At 44.2% G+C, this 23,713-nt stretch overlaps 2 protein-coding genes across 2 annotated transcripts in view; one reads left to right on the forward strand and one right to left on the reverse strand.

Moving 5' to 3' along the window:
* Positions 1 to 347: 347 nt before the first annotated feature.
* On the forward strand, positions 348 to 14,019 carry ace (angiotensin I converting enzyme (peptidyl-dipeptidase A) 1). The gene is made up of 25 exons (XM_083903555.1): positions 348 to 609; positions 4,501 to 4,671; positions 4,758 to 4,845; positions 5,627 to 5,770; positions 5,864 to 6,055; positions 6,637 to 6,734; positions 6,836 to 7,005; positions 7,090 to 7,313; positions 7,401 to 7,545; positions 8,272 to 8,370; positions 8,632 to 8,754; positions 8,855 to 9,060; positions 9,163 to 9,299; positions 9,370 to 9,528; positions 9,698 to 9,785; positions 9,880 to 10,023; positions 10,128 to 10,319; positions 11,113 to 11,210; positions 11,317 to 11,489; positions 11,615 to 11,838; positions 11,920 to 12,064; positions 12,175 to 12,273; positions 12,497 to 12,619; positions 12,975 to 13,159; positions 13,668 to 14,019. The coding sequence occupies exons 1-25, from the start codon at positions 376 to 378 to the stop codon at positions 13,859 to 13,861; spliced, it is 3,855 nt and encodes a 1,284-aa protein (XP_083759681.1). The 5' UTR covers positions 348 to 375; the 3' UTR covers positions 13,862 to 14,019.
* A 1,678-nt stretch (positions 14,020 to 15,697) lies between these two features.
* itga3b (integrin, alpha 3b) overlaps positions 15,698 to 23,713 on the reverse strand; it is a gene marked incomplete at both ends in the record, with an annotated part of 31,259 nt that continues 23,243 nt past the window's right edge. The window contains 13 exons of the mRNA XM_083903741.1: positions 15,698 to 15,865; positions 16,570 to 16,695; positions 17,674 to 17,772; positions 17,918 to 18,031; positions 18,148 to 18,279; positions 19,999 to 20,172; positions 21,310 to 21,412; positions 21,550 to 21,627; positions 21,719 to 21,798; positions 22,621 to 22,695; positions 22,785 to 22,953; positions 23,061 to 23,158; positions 23,260 to 23,406. Of these exons, the coding sequence (XP_083759867.1) occupies positions 15,698 to 15,865; positions 16,570 to 16,695; positions 17,674 to 17,772; positions 17,918 to 18,031; positions 18,148 to 18,279; positions 19,999 to 20,172; positions 21,310 to 21,412; positions 21,550 to 21,627; positions 21,719 to 21,798; positions 22,621 to 22,695; positions 22,785 to 22,953; positions 23,061 to 23,158; positions 23,260 to 23,406 (1,563 nt within the window). The remainder of the gene's footprint in view (positions 15,866 to 16,569; positions 16,696 to 17,673; positions 17,773 to 17,917; positions 18,032 to 18,147; positions 18,280 to 19,998; positions 20,173 to 21,309; positions 21,413 to 21,549; positions 21,628 to 21,718; positions 21,799 to 22,620; positions 22,696 to 22,784; positions 22,954 to 23,060; positions 23,159 to 23,259; positions 23,407 to 23,713) is intronic.

The following is a 23,713-nucleotide window of genomic DNA, read 5'->3' on the forward strand; positions in this document are numbered from 1 at the left end:
CCTCCTCAGACTCTCCACATGCTGGTTATTGAGGAGACGCACCCGCTCTGAGCTGCTGTGTCATATCTTATCTCTCATCTCGCAGAGCAACTCCGATCCGATCAAAGGTGCCACAGCCTCTCTCTCTGAGTTCGGGGAGGACAGAGAGGAGAGCAGAGGGAGGGAGGAGGGGGGGGGTGAGCAGAGAAGTGTGGGCTGGGTTAAAACTGGGCACTTTAAAAAGACGCTCGCTTTGGCTTGCTGTGCATTTCACCAGCAACCAGGCTGTGGACAGACGGCTCTCTGCTCACAGAAGAAAAAAAGTGCATTTCTGCTGCTCCTTAGAACTCCAACGATTTAAGTCTTTCTCCTGCACGCTTGTCTTTGGACGGAGCCATGGACAGGTTTCCTCGGTGCTCTGTGCTGCTGCTGCTGCTGCTGCTGCCAGCCTTGGGACTCTGTGTGACTCTGCCAGCAGAGTGGCAGCCAGGCACTTACGGGGACTCCGTGGCCGACGCGCAGAGGTTCCTCGGCGACTACAACGGCACGGCGGAGAAGGTGCTGTTCCACAGCGTCTCTGCCAGCTGGAGCTACAACACCAACATCACAGATCACAACTCCATGCTGCAGGTAAGGACAACTCAGAAGAAGAAGAAGAAGTTTAGAGGGTGAGCGTTTAAGCGTCGTTGCCAGCATGACGGCGGTCTGCTTAGATGAGTTCTTGGCAAACGCTGAAACCCCCCCCCTCCCCACCCCCCCCCCCCCTCTGTTCCCTCTCATCAACACAAATGCAGTCATGGTCAAAGGTCACTGTGGAGCTGGAGATCAGTGATATTCATCTGTCTCCAGAATCACATGCTCAGTTTCCTCTCGTCGCAGCCAACTCGCGGCTTGTGTGTCAACGCAAATATAAACCTGACCTGATGAATGTGCCTGTGGATTGAACGTCTCCATAAATAAATTCTTACGGGGGGGGGGGTTGTTGTGTACTGTGTTATTATCAGTTTTACTGTGTGTTTTATTACATATTCAGCTTCAAAACACACACACACACGCACCTGTTATAGGGAACTAATATCATCTCTACGCCGCAGCACATCTGATAAACGATATAATCGGTTTGAAGCTTTTTCCCACGATTAACAACAAGGTTTCTGATTGTTTTAAGCTTCTTAAATGTGAATATTTTCTCACCACGTGACAAAGAAATCGTTAACAAACTGAATCATTTTGGTTCGTGGACAAAAACATAGACGTTCGAGAACATCGTCATTTCCAGGTTTGACAAACGCGGATCAACGTTTTTTTTTAACATTTTCTGAAACGATTCATTGATTAATCGTGAAAATAATGCTACAGATTAATAATAATAATAATTAATGAGGCGTTTAAACATATTTCAGTGATTTAAGAGTTGAACTCACGGTTACCAGCTCTTTAGTAGGTTTTCTAGCATATACTTACTGACCTTGTAAGGACCAGTAGTCCTCGTGTGTGAGGAACGGGGTTTGAAGTTTATCAGGCCAAAATTGAATTAGAGTTAGACATGTGGCTTGGATTTGGTTGTCTAAATGAATGGGTGTTAATGCAGCGGTCCTGAGAACGATAGCGCAAACCTGTGTGTGTGTGTGTGTGTGTGTGTGTGTGTGTGTGTGTGTGTGTGTGTGTGTGTGTGTGTGTGTGTGTGTGTGTGTGTGTGTGTGTGTGTGTGTGTGTGTGTGTGTGTGTGTGTGTGTGTGTGTGCGTGTGTGCTTGGACAGCTGTCACAGCAGGATTTCACCACACTCTTCACACTTTGGGGAAACGGTCTCCTAATGGACCAAACAGGTGTAACCACACCAGTGTCAGCAAGGTCAGGCTGCAGCATGTGTTTTGCTCCTCTCCGTGTGTGTGTGTGTGTGTGTGTGTGTGTGTGTGTGTGTGTGTGTGTGTGTGTGTGTGTGTGTGTGTGTGTGTGTGTGTGTGTGTGTGTGTGTGTGCGTGTGTGTGTGTGTGTGTGTTGGAGCATTCTGCACAGTTCAAAGGATCTGAAGTGAATCCGAGGGTCTGAGCTCCATCTGATCCGGCAGCTCGGGCGGTGACCACTGAGCCTGACACACGTTTTCTAAGTCTGGCAATTCGACTTATGCTGCAGATTATTAAGCAGTGAAGAGGAGAATGGGAGCGGATTAAATATGCATGCGTGTGCGTGTGTGCGTGCGCTCACCACATCTTTGCACTTTCCATCCGCACATCCATTTTCTACCACTTTTATCCTCCACGTGAGGGCGGGCGGCGGGAGCCGGCGTCAGTCCATCACTGGGCCACAAAGACACAAACAACACAATTTTACAGTGTCCAATTTGCCTAATTCCTAAATCTGCATGTTTTTTTCAACTGTGGGAGGAAACCAGGGGTCATAAACATGCTGAATTTAGATCAGGCAACACTTATTCACCATTTACTAACATAAATAAGTAGCATACTAGCCCTTTATTTGTAATCATTAACCTTATTCTACCTCTACGACCACATTTTCCTACATAAGGTGTTAATACGTGCTTCATATTACTATTAAAGGGCTAGTATGCTACTTTTACGCATGTTAGTAAGCACCTAGTTGATGCTGAATGTGTTTTCCCTAATCTAAAGTGTCCCATATATCAGTGACTGATGCTCTTTTGGCCCCATAAAAAAAATACATAAAGTGTGACACAATCAGACCTGAGGCTCATTTCACTGTTGCACAAACGGTAAAAAATACGGCTCGAACGTCAGGTTTGTCAACGACTGTAATCTAAACACAACCGGTTCATTTTTAAAACATCAAACAAATCCCAGAAAATCTGTTTACACCAAACTCGTAAACTCGCAAATGTGCAAATTGACGTTTGAAATGCGCCGAAAAGGCGAACGTGGGAGTTTATGGAGCCAAGTCCCACAACATTTTACATTTACAACACAGGCTGCAGCTCATAAAAAAAACGCACAAGACCTTGAGCGAAAAGGTATTTCACGGCCTTATCTTTGTTATTCGTCAAGAACGTGATTATCCCAGCGGACGGGGCGGTGGGATCGACGTGGATGGGGGAAAAAAAGACAGAGATTGAGAGGAAGTGCAAAAAGGGTCAGAGCTAATGCTTCACCTCACTGTCAGTGGTTTGCTCTCCTGCCGCCTGTTGTTTTAATGAAGTGTGGAAAGAAAGCAGGACATGACGACGCTTCTGTGAAAACACTGCTGTTATCGTGTGTTGAGCAGCTATGGGAACCAGTTGGTCTGTTTTTTTTTGTTTTTTTTTTAAATGTGTGACTCAGCTCGGTTGCTTCACACCATAAGTAGCATTTCCCATTATTTATCACGATGACACAGTGTCAGGTTTTTTCTTTTCGGGAAGTAAAAACGTTTGATGTTTAGCGCTGCCGCGACACAGCGTTCAGCAGCAGTGTTCTGCAGCCTTGACCTCATCCATCCAACCATCCATCCCGGCAACTGACATTATTAAATTGAAAACACACACGTATATATACAGTATATCCTGTATGACCTTCACAGTCCCAGAAGCTCTGGAGATCCACTGAGGCCAGATAGGACCACGTGTACTTGAGCTACAATGGACTTTTGTTCAAATTATATTATCCCGAAGGCATTGGAGGATATATTTCGAGGGTTTAGAAGGTTAAAGCATTTTCTCCATCCCGTGAGGAAGCAGCTGTTTGAGCCACAATGAAGACGTCACATGTGTGATTTTAATAACATGAGGCTGGTACCGGTCACTTAGAAATGTCATTATTTTTTGAAGGAAAAGCACTTTTTTTTCAATGAACGTGACATTAACCCTTTAAGGTTCTACTCAACCATTTGGTCGACCACACTTTAAGTCACTATATCTCATTGTAAAAATGCATCAAGCTGAACTCACTAACACTTAATGTGACTTGTTCTGAATGTTGTACTTATGCAAACCAGGTTTATTATGAACAGACGTCTCAACCCTTTGGTAGAGGCCTGTATCTGAAATACTGTAGGGTCTCATTTAAAAAAATAATAAAAAATATTGATTGATATGTACATAGGTGTATAGAGGCCCATTTCCAGTGTTCTAATGGTACATTGTGTTTGCTAATCGCGTTAGAAGGCTATTGGACGATTAGAAAACCCTTGAAAACCCTTGTGAAATGATGTTAGCACAGCTGAAAACAGTTTTGATGGTTCTCCAACCCTAACCCTAACCCTTGACTTTTAATTGTAATAGGTGTAATTGTAGAGATGACCCCAAGCTTTTGAACGGTATTGCACATCAAAAAAAATAGAAACGTCAGAGGATCACTGAAGGTCAAAAATGTTGTCTATAAGACTAAAAAACTACTAAAACCACTGAAGGGGAAACTAGAAATAAGCCCAAATCAACCAAAAGTCACTTCAGCGACTTTGGCATGAATGTGCAAAGAAGCTAAATGCTGCTTTAAATCTGAATTTCTGAAACACCGTTACAGCTAAAAAAACCAATGACTTCCTCCATCTTCTCCTCCTCTCACCTTTAGGTAAATGCAGCCCTTGTCGAGCAGGCATTTTCCGAAGCCTGGGGGATGAAGGCCAAGAAAACCTTCACTGCTGCAACTATCGACAAACTAACTGACCCAAAAGACAAGACGCTGCTGGGAAAGATCAAGACACTGGGAGCTGCCAACCTGCCCGAGGAAGAGAGGAAGGAGGTTTGTTTATGCTTGTTCCTGCCTCTGCATCAGTGTTGAGGGGTTAACCCTAACCCTAACCCGTTCTATCTTCTTCCTGTTTGCAGTACAACACCATTCTCAGCACGATGGACAGTATTTATTCAACAGCCAAGGTTCACCCACAGCCAAACATAAGCTGGAGCCTGGAACCCGGTGAGTAAACGTGATAGAAAGTGCAGAGGGGAAGTCTACGAACAAAGTGGGTAAGATGTTATCGGCTCCGTGGAGAAAGTAACAGGATGGGCTAAATGACTTCAGAGAGGGTCAACAAAGGAAATGCTATATGGATGTGCCCACGAGTGCTGAGAGCAAAAGCTGTATAGAAACAACACGGGGAGCTTTTTAAACGCGGCGCAGACGTCGTATCGCGCACAATAGCCGCGCGTTTTTTTTGTACAGGAACAACCCACCGAGACATAATCGTGAGAAACGCACTGACAACACACATACGCGCTGTAACAAGGGTCGACCCAAACAATTGAAAAGTAAATGAATTTTGAGCTTTTGAGTTAATTGTCGCCAAGGTGCAGTCGTCGCGATAACAGTGATAACGAAACAGGGTCAGTCAAAGGATGTGGGCAAAAGCCTGTCATTAAAAACAACAAACAGACTCTCAGCAGAGATCTCTCCCTTTTCCACCATTCCCTCTGCTGTCTTTAGCTTCACCTTTCGCTCGCCTTCGTTTCCCCTCTAATACCCGCATTCTGAAGATAAATGTCTTTTTAGATGATGCTTCGAGCCGCTGAGCTCATCTCTTGGGTAAATGTGTCTGCCGAGAACGTTTCCTGCTGATAGAGCACAGAGTTATCTAAACACCAGTGCAACTTAACTACCTAATCATGGAAGAAGAGGAAGAAGGGAAAAAAAAACAACCTTTTGATTGGATTCTGGATTAGAACATTCACTTTTTTTTTTTTTCTTGTTTTTCTTGCAGACCTCACAAAGATCATGGCCACCTCCCGGAGCTACAAGAAACTGCTGTACGCCTGGGAGGGCTGGCACAACGCGTCCGGTGTCCCTCTCATGAAGCACTACCCGAGGTTTGTGGAGCTGAGCAACAAAGCCTCCGAAGCTGACGGTAAGAGCGTCACCGACGAGGAAGAACGAGAAGAACGACGGAGTGTAAAAAAGCAAAAAGAATGAATCAAAACGTGTGTCCTTTTTTTTTTAGATTTTGCAGACACCGGAGCCGACTGGCGGTCTTGGTACGATTCGCCGACATTTGAGGCCGATTTGGAAGAGCTTTATAAGACCATCGAGCCGCTCTACAAGAACCTGCACGCCTTTGTGCGCCGCCAGCTCTACAACCAGTACGGCTCCAAATACATCAACCTTAAAGGACCCATCCCCGCTCACCTGCTAGGTACAACATCCAAACATGTCGCTAACAAACACCGTCTACTGTTGAGAGCCATGATTATGTTCCAGAGAGGATTGGTGCAAGGCGCCATATGTAAGAATGTGGCCAAAAACGGTTACTACATTTAAATTCAAAATACCAAGGTCTTTTAGATTTCGTTTTTTTGACGTAACTGGCAACACGCAATTGCTCGGCAGCTGAGACTCTACTGACTGCAATGATTGGTAGACGGCGGTAGGTGGCGCCACATGCCAAAAACATGATTTCAAAACATAAACATGATTTGCAGTCTGCAAAATATATATTTTTAATGCAAATATTTTGTCAGTACTGTTGTTGTTGGTGAGTTCAGTTTGTTGTATGAACATTATTCCTGAGTCTCTGTGACATATTAGGAGGATTTATTTATTACATACTGCATCTTTAAGGCAGCAGAAAGTGTAGTTGTGCTTTTTTAAAACCACTGTAAATTTGGACCATGACCTTTGTGGAAACTATAGGTTTTGACTATTGTTAAATCTCTGGAAACTTCTACAATATCAAGAAGTCTAAAGTCATTAAATGACTTTCTTTCTCACTCACAGGAAACATGTGGGCGCAGACCTGGAACAATATTTATGGTCTGATGATCCCATTCCCTGAAAAACCCAACTTGGATGTGACTGATGAAATGCGCAACCAGGTAAGTGTACCGACCGGTACCGGTATTGTGCCACGGTGACGCAGATCAAAAAATCCCATTCTTATTGGGGGGGGGGTTTTTTTTGGATTGCATTTCCACAGGGCTACAATGCTACGCACATGTTCCGCGTGGCAGAGGAGTTCTTCACCTCTCTGGGCTTGAAGGAAATGCCTCAGGAGTTCTGGGACGAGTCTATGCTCGAGAAGCCCGAGGGTCGAGAGGTGGTGTGTCACGCGTCTGCCTGGGACTTTTACAACCGCAAAGATTTCAGGTAAAGCCGAGCAAATTCAGATATGTGTCGATTACTTGTACCGAAATAGTACACGCCCTGTGAGTTATATTTGGTGTTTTTTAGGATCAAGCAGTGCACCACGGTGACGATGGAGCAGCTCTTCACCGTGCACCACGAGATGGGCCACGTCCAGTATTACCTGCAGTACAAAGACCTGCCTGTAGGCTTCCGCCGCGGCGCCAACCCCGGTTTCCACGAGGCTATCGGGGACGTGTTGTCCTTGTCGGTGTCCACTCCCAAACATCTGAAAACCATCAATCTGCTGGAATCTGCCACCTCTGACCCTGGTGAAGACACAGAAACATATTTAAAAAAAAAGAAATCTAACCCGATTCAATTATGAATTCATATTTACGATGAAACGTTTTCTCCAGAAACCGATCTCAATTACCTGTTGAAGATGGCTCTGGAGAAGATCGCCTTCCTGCCCTTTGGCTACCTCATCGACCAGTGGAGATGGGGTGTGTTCAGTGGGAACACTCCTCCAGAGCGCTACAACTCGGACTGGTGGTACCTCAGGTAGGATAAGAATAACAAAATAAAGCCACATGTCTGTTGTGCATCGATGGTGTTATAATTATTTTTAAAGGTGCCATATGTAAGAATGTGGCCAAAAACGGTTACTACAGTCAAATTCAAAATACCGAGGTCTTTTAGGTTTCGTTTTCTGACGTAACCCAACCCGTGGTTGCTCGGCAGCTGAGACTCTACTGACTGCAATGATTGGTAGACGGCGGTAGGTGGCGCCACATGACGCCAAAACATGATTTCAAAACATAAACATGATTTGCAGTCTGCAAAATATATATTTTTAATGCAAATATTTTGTCTGTACTGTTGTTGTTGGTGAGTTCAGTTTGTTATATGAACATTATTCCTGAGTCTCTGTGACATATTAGGAGGATTTTACGGCCAGTTTGCTTTAGATTTATTACATAATGCACCTTTAAGGTCTATTTTTTGGTGGTGTACAGTTTGCGTAGGTTGCTTTGCAGTCAGGGTAGAAAGCAGTGGTTACTCTGGCGAGCATTCAAATTGAGGTGTGTGAGTGTTTGTGTGAAGTAAGGTGTTTCTGGGAGGAGGAGAACACACACACACACACACACACACACACACACACCAGCTGAGACTGGAACCTAAACAAAGAGGAAAAACAACAATTATAGGCAGGGTCGTTTTCCCGTTCTTATGTAACCACGTGTAGCAGAGTGCACGTATCCATCTGTTTCTTGTTTCTTTTCACAGGACCAAGTATCAAGGCATCTGCCCGCCCACCAGACGTACAGCTGATCACTTTGATCCTGGGGCCAAATTCCACATTCCTGGAAACACGCCGTACATCAGGTACGGCATCGCAGCTTTAATAACAGCGTGTGCAGCCGCAGTCGCGTTTTTAACAGGCGAGACGAGCCTGGTTGGCTGCAGAGAGTCGTGTCTGAATTCTGTGTTGGAACAACACAATAACCGTACAATAGCAGGAAGTTTTGTTGTCGAGGCATTGTAGGCATTGTAAGAAAATCGTACGACCTTGTTTTTCTTGGGAGGATAGTTAACGGAACGTACGTTTTGTGAATCGGGAGATGACAACCTTTCCCCCCCTTGCAGGTATTTCGTCAGCTTCATCCTTCAGTTCCAGTTCCATGAAAAACTCTGCGACGCAGCCAAACACAATGGTTCCCTGCACACGTGTGACATCTACCGCTCCAAAGAAGCAGGCGCCATTCTGAAGTATGTGATCGATCGATTGCGGCGAGCCTCTGTTGGAAACATTAAAGGCTTGTTGGCGGCAGTAAAGATGTAGTGCAATTTCCCTCTTTACCTCCCCCAGGAAGGTTCTCGAGGCCGGCTCTTCCAAAGCTTGGCCTGACGTGCTCATGGAGGCTATAGGCACCAACAAGATGAACGCTAAGTCACTGATGAACTACTTTGCTCCGGTTATTGAGTGGCTGGAGAAGCAGAATGAAAAGGAGACCTTGGGATGGCCCGACTTCAACTGGGTCCCACCCATCCCTGAAGGCTACCCCGAGGATATTGGTGAGCGAGAACTTACGGATGTTGTCTCGTTTGTCGTTCACACTTTATAATCGTAACTCAGAGATCGTCATGACTAACTAACTAACGGCTAATTTTGTACAGACAAGAACACGGACGAGCTCGATGCAAAGGCGTTTCTGGAGGAGTACAACAGTACAGCCGAGGAGGTGTGGAACGCCTACACCGAGGCCTCCTGGAAGTACAACACTGACATCAATGGAGCCAATAAGAAGGCGATGGTGAGACACTCTGACTCTACTGGGATCTTTTTTTCTCGGATCAATAACTGAGTCAATTCTTCTTCTCTAGCTGGAGAAGAACATGGCGATGGCAAACCACTCCTTTGCGTACGGAGAGAAGGCCCGTATGTACGACACCACCGACTTCCAGGACGCCTCGGTCAAGCGCATCATGAACAAACTCAGTGACATCGACCGCGCCGCGCTGCCTTCAGACCAGCTGGAAGAGGTGAGGAGGATATGCAATCTACCACAAAGCAGCTAATTTTAGCCATGCTGCTGCTGCAGGCCACGCAAAAAAAAAACGTGTAATCTCACATACTCGTACCCCGTCACTCTGAGCAGGTGTGGAAAGCACCCAACAATCTAACTCTTGGTGGACACGTTTGCCTTTTCAGTACAACAATCTCCTCTCCAACATGGAGGCCAACTACAGCGTGGCAGAGGTCTGCAGAGAAAACGGCACCTGTCACCCACTAGATCCAGGTAAGACAATGGAATAGATGCCATAGTTTAAACGATTTCCTTTAGTCTTCTCAATTATAAGCTGGTGTGAGTAAACAAATGTGTTGTGTTGCAGACCTCCAGAAGATCATGGCTGTGTCCAGGGATTACGATGAATTGTTATTCGCCTGGAAAGGATGGAGAGACGCTGCTGGAAAAATACTTCGTCAGGATTTCAAGAGATACGTTGAATTGGCCAACGAAGCGGCCAAACTCAATGGTACGATCACAAATGGACCCCTTTGTCCTTTTGAACTTCTCCAACAACTCCCCCCCCCCCCTAACTGGAAACCCTGTTGGGGTTATCCCTGGTGCTCTTTTCAGGTCACTCTGATAACGGTGCGTTCTGGCGCTCCCTGTACGAAACCCCGAGCTTTGAGGAAGACCTGGAGACTCTATGGAAGGAGCTGGAGCCTCTCTATCAGAACGTGCACGCTTACGTTCGCAGGGCTTTGTACAAAAAGTACGGCTCCAAGTACATCAACCTGAAGGGACCCATTCCTGCTCATTTGCTGGGTAAGTACCAAGAGGAGACTCTCTGTGAAAGAGCCATTTCTTTTTGAATTGGACGTCACAGAACTGCACTTTTCAGAGAACTTATGAAATCCAATGGAAACTCAGACCGCAGCCAAAAGTCTTTCTTTCATGTGGAGACGTATCCCACTGATTTTAGTCTGGATTTAATTGGCTTTCAGAGACAACCTCTGAAGCTCAAAGTTTTGATACCTGAGGGCCAATTTAGGAACCTAACATGGACTGAGGGCCGCCAAAGGAAAAAAAAAACAGAAAGAAATCCCATTTGTAATCATTTTAATGACCAGATTGCAGTTCTACAGTTTAGCGTTAACTAATATAAGCGTTAATATAATGTAATTTTAGCGTTAATATAATATAAACGCTTTATAATTTACTGGGTAATTACTCAGTATTTTGGCCATAGTTCTTATCTTCTAATTACAGTTTAATACCAAGCAACTTGTTTCTGTTATCATATATTTACTGGGTAAATAGCTAGTAATTGGGGGCTGTAGCTACCTGCTTATTACCAGTTTATAACCCAATAATACACTAAAATTCACCATATAGAAACCAGGTAAATACCCAGTATTTTTGTTTACACTTATTGGTCTGTATCCAGTAATGTCCAATAAACATTTAACAAGGATTAAACACTGGATTAAAACTATCAACTGTAATTCATTGCGGGCCGCCAGAAATGTTGCTGTGGGCCGCCATTGGCCCCCGGGCCGCACTTTGAGAACCAATGCTCTAAAGCTTAGAAATATGAATCGTCTTGTCGTCCTTTCAGGTAACATGTGGGCACAGACCTGGTCCGGCATCATGGATTTGGTTATGCCCTATCCAGATGCAACGCAGGTCGACGCCACGCCGGCAATGGAGGCAAAGGTAAACCGACTGATGCGCGATGATCGCAAAAACCGCACAAAACCACGTGAATGTGTACATTTATTGTACAACAGCTGTTGCTGTTAACGCACTTTTCTCCACTCAGGGGTGGGACGCCGTGAAGATGTTCGAGGAATCGGACAGATTTTTCACCTCCCTTGGTTTGATACCGATGCCGGCCAAGTTCTGGAACAAGTCAATGCTGGAAAAGCCATCCGATGGACGCAAGGTGGTGTGCCACGCCTCGGCGTGGGACTTCTATAACCGAAAAGACTTCAGGTTAATCCTCAGTTTTCCTCACGATCCCGTACATGTCAAAAAATTGAGTGGAATAACAATTTTAAAGGGGCAAGGGATGGAACTACATTGACGTGTAAAATGAACGCCTCATTTTGCGTCTCCAGGATCAAACAGTGCACCGTGGTAACCATGGACGACCTGATCACCGTGCACCACGAGATGGGCCACGTCCAGTACTTCCTGCAGTACAAAGACCAGCCCGTGTCGTTCCGCGACGGAGCCAATCCCGGGTTCCACGAGGCCATCGGCGACGTCCTGGCTCTCTCCGTGGCCACGCCCAAACATCTGCAGAGCATCGGCCTCCTGGACAAAGTTGAGAGCAACGCCGGTGGGTGACCGTTCTACAAAAAGCAGAATCACAACACGGTGTTCAGCTCGTGACACGGGTGTTTTTTGACCTTCCCTTTAGAGAGCGACATCAACTTCTTGATGAACATGGCGCTCGATAAGATCGCTTTCCTACCGTTCGGTTACCTGATGGACCAGTGGAGATGGAAGGTATTCGATGGACGCATCCCTCCCACTGAATACAGCAAAGAGTGGTGGAACCTCAGGTAAAGTTCACGTGTGCTTTTACAGTCGTCCTGTAATAAAAAAGGAGGCGGCAGTGCAAATTGTTAATTATTCACTGTAATAACCTGTTGACACACTTTTGTCGTTGCAGAATGAAATACCAGGGACTGTGTCCGCCCGTAAGCCGCACCGAAGACGACTTTGATCCCGGTGCAAAGTTCCACATTCCCGCGAACGTGCCCTATGTCCGGTAAATTCAGCCGATTCCACAGAACAAACACGACACCCTACAATCGAGCACAGAGCAACTGATAACTGCTTCAACGCAAACCTAATCAACCGTGGATTGATAAGATAAATATTAAAGTGGAACATAAAGTGCAGATAAGACAAAAAAAACTCAATCTCGCTGTCTCACAAGCATCTGACGTTGACTGAAGCGTTTGTTTGTTTGTTTGCTGATCTTCATCCAGGTACTTCGTCAGCTTCATCATCCAGTTCCAGTTCCACAAAGCTCTGTGCGAGGCAGCCAAGCACGAGGGGCCTCTCCATACCTGCGATATTTACCAATCAAAGGATGCTGGGAAGCTTCTGGGGTTAGTACACACACACACACACACACAAAGCTTCCCTCACTGTCATGTCTTAGTGGGTACATCCCAGATTATTTAACTTGGTTTAACCCGCTAAAAAAAGACAGTTTATCCATTGCCTTTTGGTTGTTCCACCCTGAGGTGTTTTTCTTCCACCACTGCTTCACCGGTGCGTGAAATGTGACGTTACAAGCTCAGCTCTATGATTTTTATTTTACGACTCGTATTATGAAGTAAGGTGAAAAAGAACGATAGAGCAAAAAGTGTGGATATATAATATGTATATATATATATATATATATATATATCTCTGTAGAACACGCTGACCCTCGTCTTTTTCTCTGACCCGTGATCGCAGTGACGTGATGAAGCTGGGCTTCAGCAAACCGTGGCCCGAGGCGATGGCCATGATCACCGGCCAGCCCAAAATGACCGCCCAGCCGCTCATGGAGTATTTCAAACCGCTCATCGAATGGCTGGAGAAAGAGAACAGCAACAACAAGGACGTTCGTGGGTGGCCCGAGTACGACTGGAGGCCGTCGGGTACGTCCTTGGACGTTCACAGCATCGCACTTCCACACACAAACACTCACACAGGCATGCGTTTATGGAAACACTATTTGCTGGATGTTTGGGTAAAAATACGTTTTCCTATCTCCGAGCCAAATGATTTTGTGAACTCTTTCCCAGAGAAGGAAAGGCACCATAGCTTCTCACAGAGGCATTCGTTTTGTTTATCCTTCGTAAAACAGTGAAATCAGCTCCGTCTTGTTTAACTGACGAGGTCCCCGCTGAAAGGACGTAGACACACGAGATTAATACACATTCTTAGCGAGTGCAGAGGAGACAAGGCGGCAAAACAAGAACACAGCTGTTGTTGCAGAGATCAAGCGAGGAAATCAAGACTGTGAGACCTGATCTGAAAAAGGCCGTCAAAGTGGACAGAGTTCGCCTTCTTTGGTGGATTTTGACCACATCACAGCACAGACTTTGATATTAAAAAAAACAGTCCTGCATGTCACTTATGCATTTGTTTTGTCTGTGTGTGCAGAGGAGAAAATGGACCCTAAAGCAAGCTCAGTGGACTTCCTGGGTATGAACCTGAACAGCTCGGCCGCCGTCGCCGGTCAGTGGGTGCTGTTGGCGATCGGCGTCGTCCTCCTGCTCGCCACCATCCTCCTCGGCTACAAGTACAGGAAGTCAAAAAAGGCCAAAAAGTCCAGCTCCATGATGGAGCTCAAGTGAAAGTGACTCGTCGTCGGTTGGCGGCGTAAAAGTCAATTCCGACTTACTGTAACGATAACAGTGCCAACCTCAATGTGAACGTCAGTGTTTTGTGTACTGTACATGTATACATGATCCAGTTTTGTTTTTCTTTGCGGCCTCCCTCCCTCCCTCCCTCCCTCCCTAACTAGTCTTGTACATATATTATAAACACTTGAAGTGGAATTGTTTTTTGCCTATGCAAGAGAACATCACGATTTTGTAATTTATTTGTAATATTTGAATGTTTTCAAATGAATGTAAAGTTGATAATTGTATTCGGATTTTTTGGAAATATTTGTTTCTTTTGTTTACGTTGAATCCCGTTGCATTTCTACAATAAAGAGATGAAATACCGACTGCGTCCACGTCCTCATGATAAGACAACACAGGATGTCTCCGATTGTGGAAAAACATTTTTTTTAATTACATTGAATCTGCACATTAAAAAAAAACAAAAAAACACACACAAAACCACAGAGAGGAGAGTTGTGCATGGGTTTCAGCCCTTTCCCGCATGACTCTGAGTCAAAGGAGCCTCTGTGAAGGCACAGTCTGGGCTGTGTGTCGCCGTCGGCTCTCAGGTAGCACGGAACGAGAACGGTAACGCAACACTCGAGTCCCTTCAGAGACGCTTCAGCGACTTTGTCTTCTCTTGATCCAGTACATCGTCAGTGCTGCAAGTGTCCGTACTGTCTTGTACAAAAAACATACAAAAGGCACAAACCCACTCACTCATTCATTCATTCAAACAGTTCACTTTCACGTCACTATCTACAAAAAAATGATGAAACTTAAGCTTAAATTACAACATCAGACGGACAGATATAACACCGCGTACTCTTTAATCCAGTGTTGCGACTCCCTGTGTGTGATATACTGTACTTAAAAGTTATCCAAGTAAGAGTGAAACACAAAGACGGCCTAATAAATAATTACAAAGTGAGCGCCGAGTAATTTTTTTTGGAATATTCCACGTACAAACAAGAATCTATACTTTCTCGAATGGAGGAAATTGATGTGGGCAATTAAAACATGTCCAGCTGGGCTATAAAACACTGTTGCCCTCTGAAAACTATGTCTTCTATGCAGCTCCCTGTACATGGGAAGCCGCGTTTCACACTTTTGGGGCGGCCCGTGGGCCAAGTGGAACGGGTACGTGGCTTGTAACCAGAGGGTTTGAGTCCCCAGCAGGTCAAAAAAGAGCAAAGCAAGGTACCCAACCCTGCCCGCTGCTCCTAATTCTAGGAAAGAAGAAGAAAGAATTTCTCCTGTGGGATTAATAAAGGACTAATGATCTTGATCTGACTAATTATTCATTTGTTATTTCTATGTAGCTTAAAAAATTAAGACATACGTCCCGAGATCGAGTGTTTGTCTCAAAAAGACACTTTTTTCCCCACTTTTTGGTCAAAAGCATTTTAAGTGCAACTGGAAAATGATGGTGTGAATAATCCTCATCAATAGATATGGTGTCAATAAACCATAGGAGGTTTATGCCCAATAACTGCTCGTAAAAGAAAATAAATGACAGTATATATGAAATCTTGAATGCAACCCCCAATTCCAATGTACAACACAACATTCTTAAAAAAAAAAAAAATACTTAAAAATACAATCTCTGAAACAATATGTTCAGTATATTGCACTGAAAGAGTTAATGACATCTAAAAAAAAAAATCAAAATTATTTTATGCTTTTTCCTTGGTCCGTGCACGGCAGAGTCTGCGCGGCTCAACCCTGAGCCCAGTGCTCTTTTGTTTTGCCGCGTGACAGTGTGACGGTGAGTGGGTTCAGGGGTTTCTCAAAGTAAAGGACTCAGTAGTAGTAATTCTGCATCTCTGTCCAGTTTGTGATCCAGTACTTTTTCTGCGGCTCCTCTGGCTGAAACCCCAGGTTGAACTGATAACGCTCAGCCTTGCGAATTTTCACCCCCTGGTGCTTTGGCATCATCCGGTAGTAGACGGACCGCTTAAAGAATCCAAGCTGGAGGGGGAACAAAAAAAAAATGGGAGAGAAGGAGGTGACATTTAAGAGGATGCTGTTAAACAGCAGGAAAGCTGGGATTAATGAGGGAAGAGGGGTGGGGGGGGTGGAAAAAGAAGATTTAAGTTTCAGGAGCTGAGGAAAATCAGGTTAGGTAACAGAAAAACAAAAGGAATAAAAAGTGATCAGCAGTAGAAGACTGGAAGGGAAACAGAAGAAATGTTAGTTACAGTAACAAGAGCAAGGTGGGCTACAGTGAGGAGCAGAAGGCGGAGCGTTAAGTTGAATCAAGTTGAGAGCTAAAAGAAAAAAGAAAAAAAATCCATTTGATGGGGTTGTTTTTACCCAAAAGCCCCACTGGTGTGTGCTGTTTGAGACCCGGTCAGTAGTCCTCAGTCAACCTCTCTGTCTCAGAGGGCTGGATCTTCATCTCAGCCTTCTGGGCTTTGGCCTCATACATCTCCCTCCTGCTGGCCCTCTGGAAGAAGCCACACTGGAGGAGGAGGAGGAGGAGGAGGAGGGTGCGTGGGGTGGAAGTGGGGGGGAGGTGGTTCAAAGGTTAGACTAATGTGAAGGTCACAGATGACAGACGAATGACTTTGCAAGTATCGCGTAACCCAGAGTGGGCCCTCTGTGTAGTAGGACCGGAGAGCGTTTACAGGTCATACAAAGTGTCTTTGTGCGTTTGTCAGTGCTGGTCTCACCTTCCATAGAATAAGGATGATGATTCCAAGCAGCAGAACTCCAGCGACAATGGCCGAGATGATGATCCACAGCGGGAGCTCGTAGGGCACTTCCACTCGTTCCACCGGCTCTATTTCTACCGCGAACTACAAGAGAGGTGGAGATGGTCGAGGATAAACAACAATCTGCGTTCAACGCAATTTGCAAACGTTGCACTTAAATGGTTCTAATGTTGTTCATTTTATAGGTAGGAGGGTAGGTCAGTCGTTTGATAGATGGTCGGTAGGTCGATAGATGGTTGGTGGGTAGGTCAGTAGATGGTAGGTAGATAAGATGGTAGGCAGCTAGGTAGATAATATGGTAGGTTGATAGATGGTTGGTAGGTAGGTCAGTAGATGGTAGGTTGATAGATGGTTGGTAGGTAGGTCAGTAGAAGGTAGGTAGATAATATGGTAGGTTGATAGATGGTAGGTAGATAAATGGTTGGTAGGTAGGTCAGTAGATGGTAAGTAGGTCAGTAGATGGTAGATAAGATGGAAGGTTGATAGATGGTTGGTAGGTAGGTCAGTAGATGGTAGGTTGATAGATGGTTGGTAGGTAGGTCAGTAGATGGTAGGTTGATAGATGGTTGGTAGGTAGGTCAATAGAAGGTAGGTAGGTCAGTAGATGGTAGATAAGATGGTAGGTAGGTAGGTAGATAGATGGTTGGTAGGTCAGTAGATGGTAGGTAGATAATATGGTAGGTTGATAGATGGTGGGTAGGTAGATAAATGGTTGGTAGGTTGGTCAGTAGATGTAAGTAGGTCAGTAGATGGTAGATAAGATGGTAGGTAGGTAGGTAGATAGATGGTTGGTAGGTCAGTAGATGGTAGGTAGGTAGATGGTAGGTTGATAGATGGTAGGTTAATAGGTCGATAGATGGTTGGTAGGTAATTTCGACAGATGGTAGGAAGGGAAGTCAGTCGCTCGATAGATGTTAGGTAGAAACTTGTGTTACAATATTATATTGTTTCAAATCTATAACTTGAGTTGCAATATCAGAAAAATCACATTTGTCCAGCCCTTATCAACACCATGATCATCATCACAATCTTCCATCATTATCAGTCAGGAAGAATACGCACCCTGGTGGTCTGATTGACCATCTTGAGGGTGGATTTATCTGTAATGAGCGTCAACGTGGCTTGACCGACGACTGTAACTCTCAGAACATTGGGATAGTCCTGAAAAAACAAACACACACACACACACACACAGACACGTGGAAAAGAAATAAGAGAGGCGATGTTATGGTTGGGTTGGGGGGGGGGGGGGGGGTAAGGAATGCATTGTCCTCGCAGCTGAGAAAGTGTGGGCGAGTCAGCTGACCTCCAGCATCGTACTGTTCCACAAACGGGAGCGGACAAATATCTTGGCCGAGTCCGTCATGTTGAGCAGCGGGCAGAGGAACTTGACACAGTTTGCTGTCCCTTTAGAGCATTCCTTCAACACAATAACGAGAGACAACGGTGAACTGCTTTGCAATTGTAGAATGACACTGAGTTACAATATTGAGTTATATGTATCTGCGGGAGTGTTCAGGCAAGTCCATTTCTCACCAATAGGTGGGTCTCTTTTCGAGGAGTGAGCAGAGATAAGGCTGCTTGCCGCTCGATGGTTTTTTGCCGACCCGTTTCACGATCGTCCACCGTGACCTGACGTCTGGTTCGCTTTGGTCTGCTCTCTGACAACTGGACGACAAGAGAGCGGAAAGACAAAATGACAGAGGGGAGTCAGAGGAGACAGAGACGGAGACATTACATCACAGGGTGAGTGGTAATTACTGGTTTTGATAAAGACATTACCAAATTGTCCTCAGAATAGCATTGTCATTTCCACCGTCTATATGTGGGCCTCACACGTTATGATTTTTCTATTTGTGGCCCTGTGAGGTTTGCATGAGGCGACACAAATGTTTTCCCCCAAAATGTATTTCTGAACAGCTGTGGTTTGGCCTGGAGACAGTTTTCACACCACTGAGGTTTCCTCGTAACGCTCAGACTGCGTCACTTCATGCTGACGTCAGGATGAATCTCATGTCACAAGACTGTGCATGACACTGTGTCATCTGGGTCAGGAGATTTTTTTTTTTCTCTCTCTCTCCTGTGGCGACTCCCAATTTTTCTTCTCTGCACCGATAATTTGGCACAGATTTCTTTGAATGCACCTCCTGACACGACCTTCTCCATTTATCCAGGCTCAGGGAACAATGCCAGGAGTACACTTATGTCCCCCCAGAGGCTGGATATACACTATATTGAGCACAATCAATTCCCACTATATTTTTTTTTGCTTAGGGAGACGAAACCTACCGACCTAAATTTACTGCCCTGTCAGTAAATGTGTTCTTACTTAATATCTAAGTCCAGGTCAGTGAGGTTGTTCACTCACCAAAGGCATTAAATCAACAGAAATACTTTCACAAAATGTTGGAATGAGAGTTTAAGACATTCCCCGTTGCCTCAGCTAAACTCCGCGGTCCAGTGCCAATTAGCAAAAGTCAGTGTGCAAACAAAACATGGTGCTAAACGTGTCATTAGCGCCTTAGCGTGCTGACGTTAGCACTTACGTCAGTGGTGTCAAAGTCATTTTCACTGAGGGCCACATCAGCATGATGTTTACCCTCAAAGGGCCAGATGTGACTGTCATACAGAATAAATGTTACTAAATGGAACCAAATATACTGTAAAATAAAAGTAACTACTCCATAACATATTGCTAAATAACTTTGTGTATTTATAACTTATTCAAGTTACAAATTTGATGTATTATAGATGTAACCTGGTCCGCAAAGTGTAATCGCCATGCATTGTGGGAAATGTCGTTTATGGTCAACGCACGCCTTAAAGCAGCATAGACCTATTTTAACACAGATTTTAAAGAACAATGAATCACTCGCGGGCCACATAAAATGACGTGGCGGGCCACATCTGGCCCCCGGGCCTTGAGTTTGACGTTATGTGATTTAGGTCGAAGGCCTCACAGAGCTTTATATTTATTTGTTACCAAGATTATGACATTTTGGCACATGTGTACCAACGTGGAGAGCTGCAGTCACGTTTAAAAAGAGAGGTAGGGATGACGTGCGTCATAGGTCTCAATCTTAACATCAACCACACATGGTATATGAACAATGTTTTAACGTGATGACGATGTGGAAAATGCCTGAATTTAACGGTCCCAATCAATTTTTAAATACCACGAGTCTATTTTAATCTACGGTGCCCTTTAAAGTAATGAAGATTACCTATCACCTCACTTCTTCCCCAGCCTCATCCTATCGTCTAAATACGGTCCCCTCATGTTTTCAAAATTGAAAAACTCGAGGCAGGTCACTGATGTCAGTCAACTCGCACTCCGTTCCATCGCCTCGCTATTTCAGTTTTCTCATTTAAAAGTCTGAGCCTTACAGTGAGGTTCAGCGGGTTGACTGCTTCTGGAGCGTAACACTCCGTCTCCGAATCCCCCTTGACGACAACCTTGGTCAGGTACAGCAGCCACTTGCCGCTGGCGACCTCAAAGGGCCAGTCGAACTCCACGGCCAGGGTCCCCAAGTCTCCCAGCGGCTGGCCCCTCATGTTCACCTGGTGGAGAAAAAAGAGAGTATAACTTTATAGCTTTTAAAGGAAAGCACAAAAAACTACGGAAGCGTATTGCATTCACTTGAAAAAAAAAAAAAAAAATCCTGTTTTTCTCACTAATTAATTTTCGGTTTTATTTTTTGAATAATCTTTTTTCTGTTTTTCTGACTAATATTTTTTTCCCCTGTTTTTCTGTCTAATTATTTTCCTGTTTTTCGGAGTAATTTTTTTTCTGTTTTACGGAGTAATTTTTTTCTGAGTTTAGAGAGCATTTGAAATAATAAACACATTCACTCCTTTATTGAGAGTTCGATTTATAACAACATGGATGGCTTGATTAGTTTAATCAAGTTTTACTTTGATCTGGGTTTAAGACACTGGGAGATAGTCCTGTCTTTAAGTCACATAGATGGTATTATCATTAGTTTGTCGACTTTACGCAGGCACCTGAGGACTTTGCGGTTGTTTTAATTGACCCGCTACGGTAGATCATTTATGAGGCATGTATGTGCGGGAAGGAGTCACCATATGTGTATGCATGGATGTATATCCATGGGTGTATGGGAGTCACTTGCAGGTTGGAGGTTCTCGCAAGAGTTCTCGATAATTCAGAAAAAAAATTACTCTGAAAAACAGGGAAAAAAGATTTGCAAGAAAAAGAAAAAAATAATTACTCTGAAAAACAGAAAAAAAATTACTCCGAAAAACAGGAAAATAATTAGACAGAAAAACAGGGGAAAAAAATATTAGTCAGAAAAACAGAAAAAAGATTATTCAAAAAATCAAACCGAAAATTAATTAGTGAGAAAAACAGGATTTTTTTTTTTTTTTTTTCAAGTGAATGTAATACGCTTCCGTAAAAAACAACAACAATGTTGTTAAATATAAAATAGTCAAAGCTGCATGGTAGCTTTGTGACTACAAAGACGGTATCCACCCCCATTCACGCTTACACCACAAACCATGTCTCACATAGCAATCTTATCCCCACGCAATATTAAACTTCTAAAAGAAGCAAAAAATGTTGGCTTTAAAAGACTGGGTGGGGATGATGGAAATGTGGGTGAGTAGCACTCGTCCTGTAGATGCAATATACCATCATGGAGGTCTAGTATAGACTGAGTGGCAGAGGTGACTCACGTTGAACTTGAACTCCACCAGACTGCCCACGTCACTGGTGTTCACCATGGCCGACATGCCCATCACTGTCCCACCGAACTGTGTCTGCACCAAGGTGTTCTCTCTGAGCGGAGTGGGTTAAAAAGAAAAAATGATTTGTACACGGTGAAAAACAATAAGTCAGTGTGGAAAAAATAGAGTGACGTGACATTCCTTTGTGTTTATGCAGCACGTCACGCGTCGTTAGGTAACGGGACTCACATGGAGAGGGAGGGGAGGATGGTGTTTTCGATCAGCAGGGCCACAGGCACAGGCGTCAGGTCGCTCTGCTCACTGAGACTGAAGAAACACAATCTTGTTCATGACGTCACCGTGACACCAATGTGTACTGTACATCTTTAAAAAAAAAAAGAAAAAAAAAGGCACTTACGTGGACAGAAGCAGCAGTGACTCCACCTCTTGTGTGTACAGATTGATACCCGACGTCTCAAACTTGAGGGCAAGTGACACCTGATACGGAAAAACCACAAGCTCAGTGTCAGAAAACAGAGGTATGGAAGAGGATTAGGGCCACACAGGAGAAAAAATACTTGAGTTCTGACTTTATTTGTCAAAATTCTGACTTTAAAACTCAGAATTCTGACTTTCTTCTCAAAATTCTGACTTTAATCTCAAAATGCTGACTTTAAAACTCAGAATTCTGACTTTATTCTAAAAATTCTGACTATAAACTAAGAATTCTGACTCTAAAACTCAGAATTCTGAATTTAAAACTCAGAATTCTGAATTTAAAACTCGCAATTCTGACTTCATTCTCAAAATTCTGACATTAGTCTCAGAATTCTGACTACACTCTCAAAATTCTGACTTTAAAACTCAGAATTCTGACTTTCTTCTCAAAATTCTGACTTTATTCTCAAAATTCTGACTTTAAAACTCAGAATTCTGACTTTCTTCTCAAAATTCTGACTTTAATCTCAAAATGCTGACTTTAAAACTCAGAATTCTGACTTTATTCTAAAAATTCTGACTTTAAACTAAGAATTCTGACTCTAAAACTCAGAATTCTGAATTTAAAACTCAGAATTCTGAATTTAAAACTCGGAATTCTGACTTCATTCTCAAAATTCTGACATTAGTCTCAGAATTCTGACTATACTCTCAAAATTCTGACTTTAAAACACAGAATTCTGACTTTATTCTCAAAATTCTGACTTTAAAACTCAGGATTCTGAACTCAGAACAAATATTTTTCTCCTGTGTGGCCCTAATCCTTTTATGCACAGAGGGAATATAATCCTTGAAAAAAAAAAAAAAGCTATGGTTACTCACCTTGTCATTGCCTTTCAGTGGATTCCCCAGCTCACAAATCACTGTGTCGTCAAAGCTGCATTGCACGTCATGGTCCGGGTCCTGGTAAAAAAACACAATGTTAAAACTTGGGATAGAGTGGGGAAAAAAACAAATGGACATCTGCTGCCCTCTAGTGGACGCACCGTGGACCTGACGCCGGAATATCTCAGTGCATCAGGAAAGCTGATGTTGAGCGTGGCCTGGTGGGCGTCCTCGCCGAGTCTCCCACCTGAAGGGAAGTTGGTCACCTCCACCATCATCCGTATTATCTTCATGTTGCTGTTGAACTTCAGCACCTGGAATTTGCCTTTCCTGCACAGCAACACGTTTACTTTTTAATTGTGTTGACGTTTGGTTCAGACTGTGAATGACACTTATCTCCATCACGGTGTCAGCGGCTTTAGGGATTTCATTTTTACCTGGGGTAGGGCTTTTCTTCTTTGTCGACAAACTGGGCCGTGAGCTGCAGATTACTGCTACACTTGTTGTCTGAGCCACATTCATTCTGGAAATTAATCTGTGGGAGAGCGGTAAATGAGATTACATTACAGCCCTACAGTGGTACCGTGACATGTACAAAGGCCTCTGTGAATGTGTCTTATGAGCACTGTGCTGTACCTCAGTTCTCTGAGTGAGTTTTTGTTCCTGGCTCAGAATGGGAAAAGAGTCCAGGTTCTGCACGGAGCGCCGGGACTTGGGTTTCTGCTCGTGCAGGGACAGGACCAGGGAGAAAACGATGGGCTCCAGTTTGTCCATCACAGGCGCCTGTGAATTCATCCAAGGATTTAGTCTAAGGGTGAATTTCCAATTCCTTGCCTAACCCTTAATCTCAAAAATGCGCGCTCCCGCCAGGGCGAGTGCTGTCCCGATTCTCAGAAAAATTAAGTTGAGGGGCAAGTTTAAGGGCTGTATCGCCCTCAATATTGAGATTTTTTCGAGACGACCCTTGGGAGCAAGGGCTACCCAGAATGCATTGCGTGTTTTGACAGAACAAAGATGGCGTCGAAAGCAGCAAAACGAGTGCGATACAAATTAACTATTTTCTTTGTTAATAGAGATATAAAAATGATGA

This window comes from Microchirus variegatus, assembly GCF_963457635.1.
Source record: "Microchirus variegatus genome assembly, chromosome: 17".
In the NCBI taxonomy this organism is placed as follows: Eukaryota; Metazoa; Chordata; class Actinopteri; order Pleuronectiformes; family Soleidae; genus Microchirus; species Microchirus variegatus.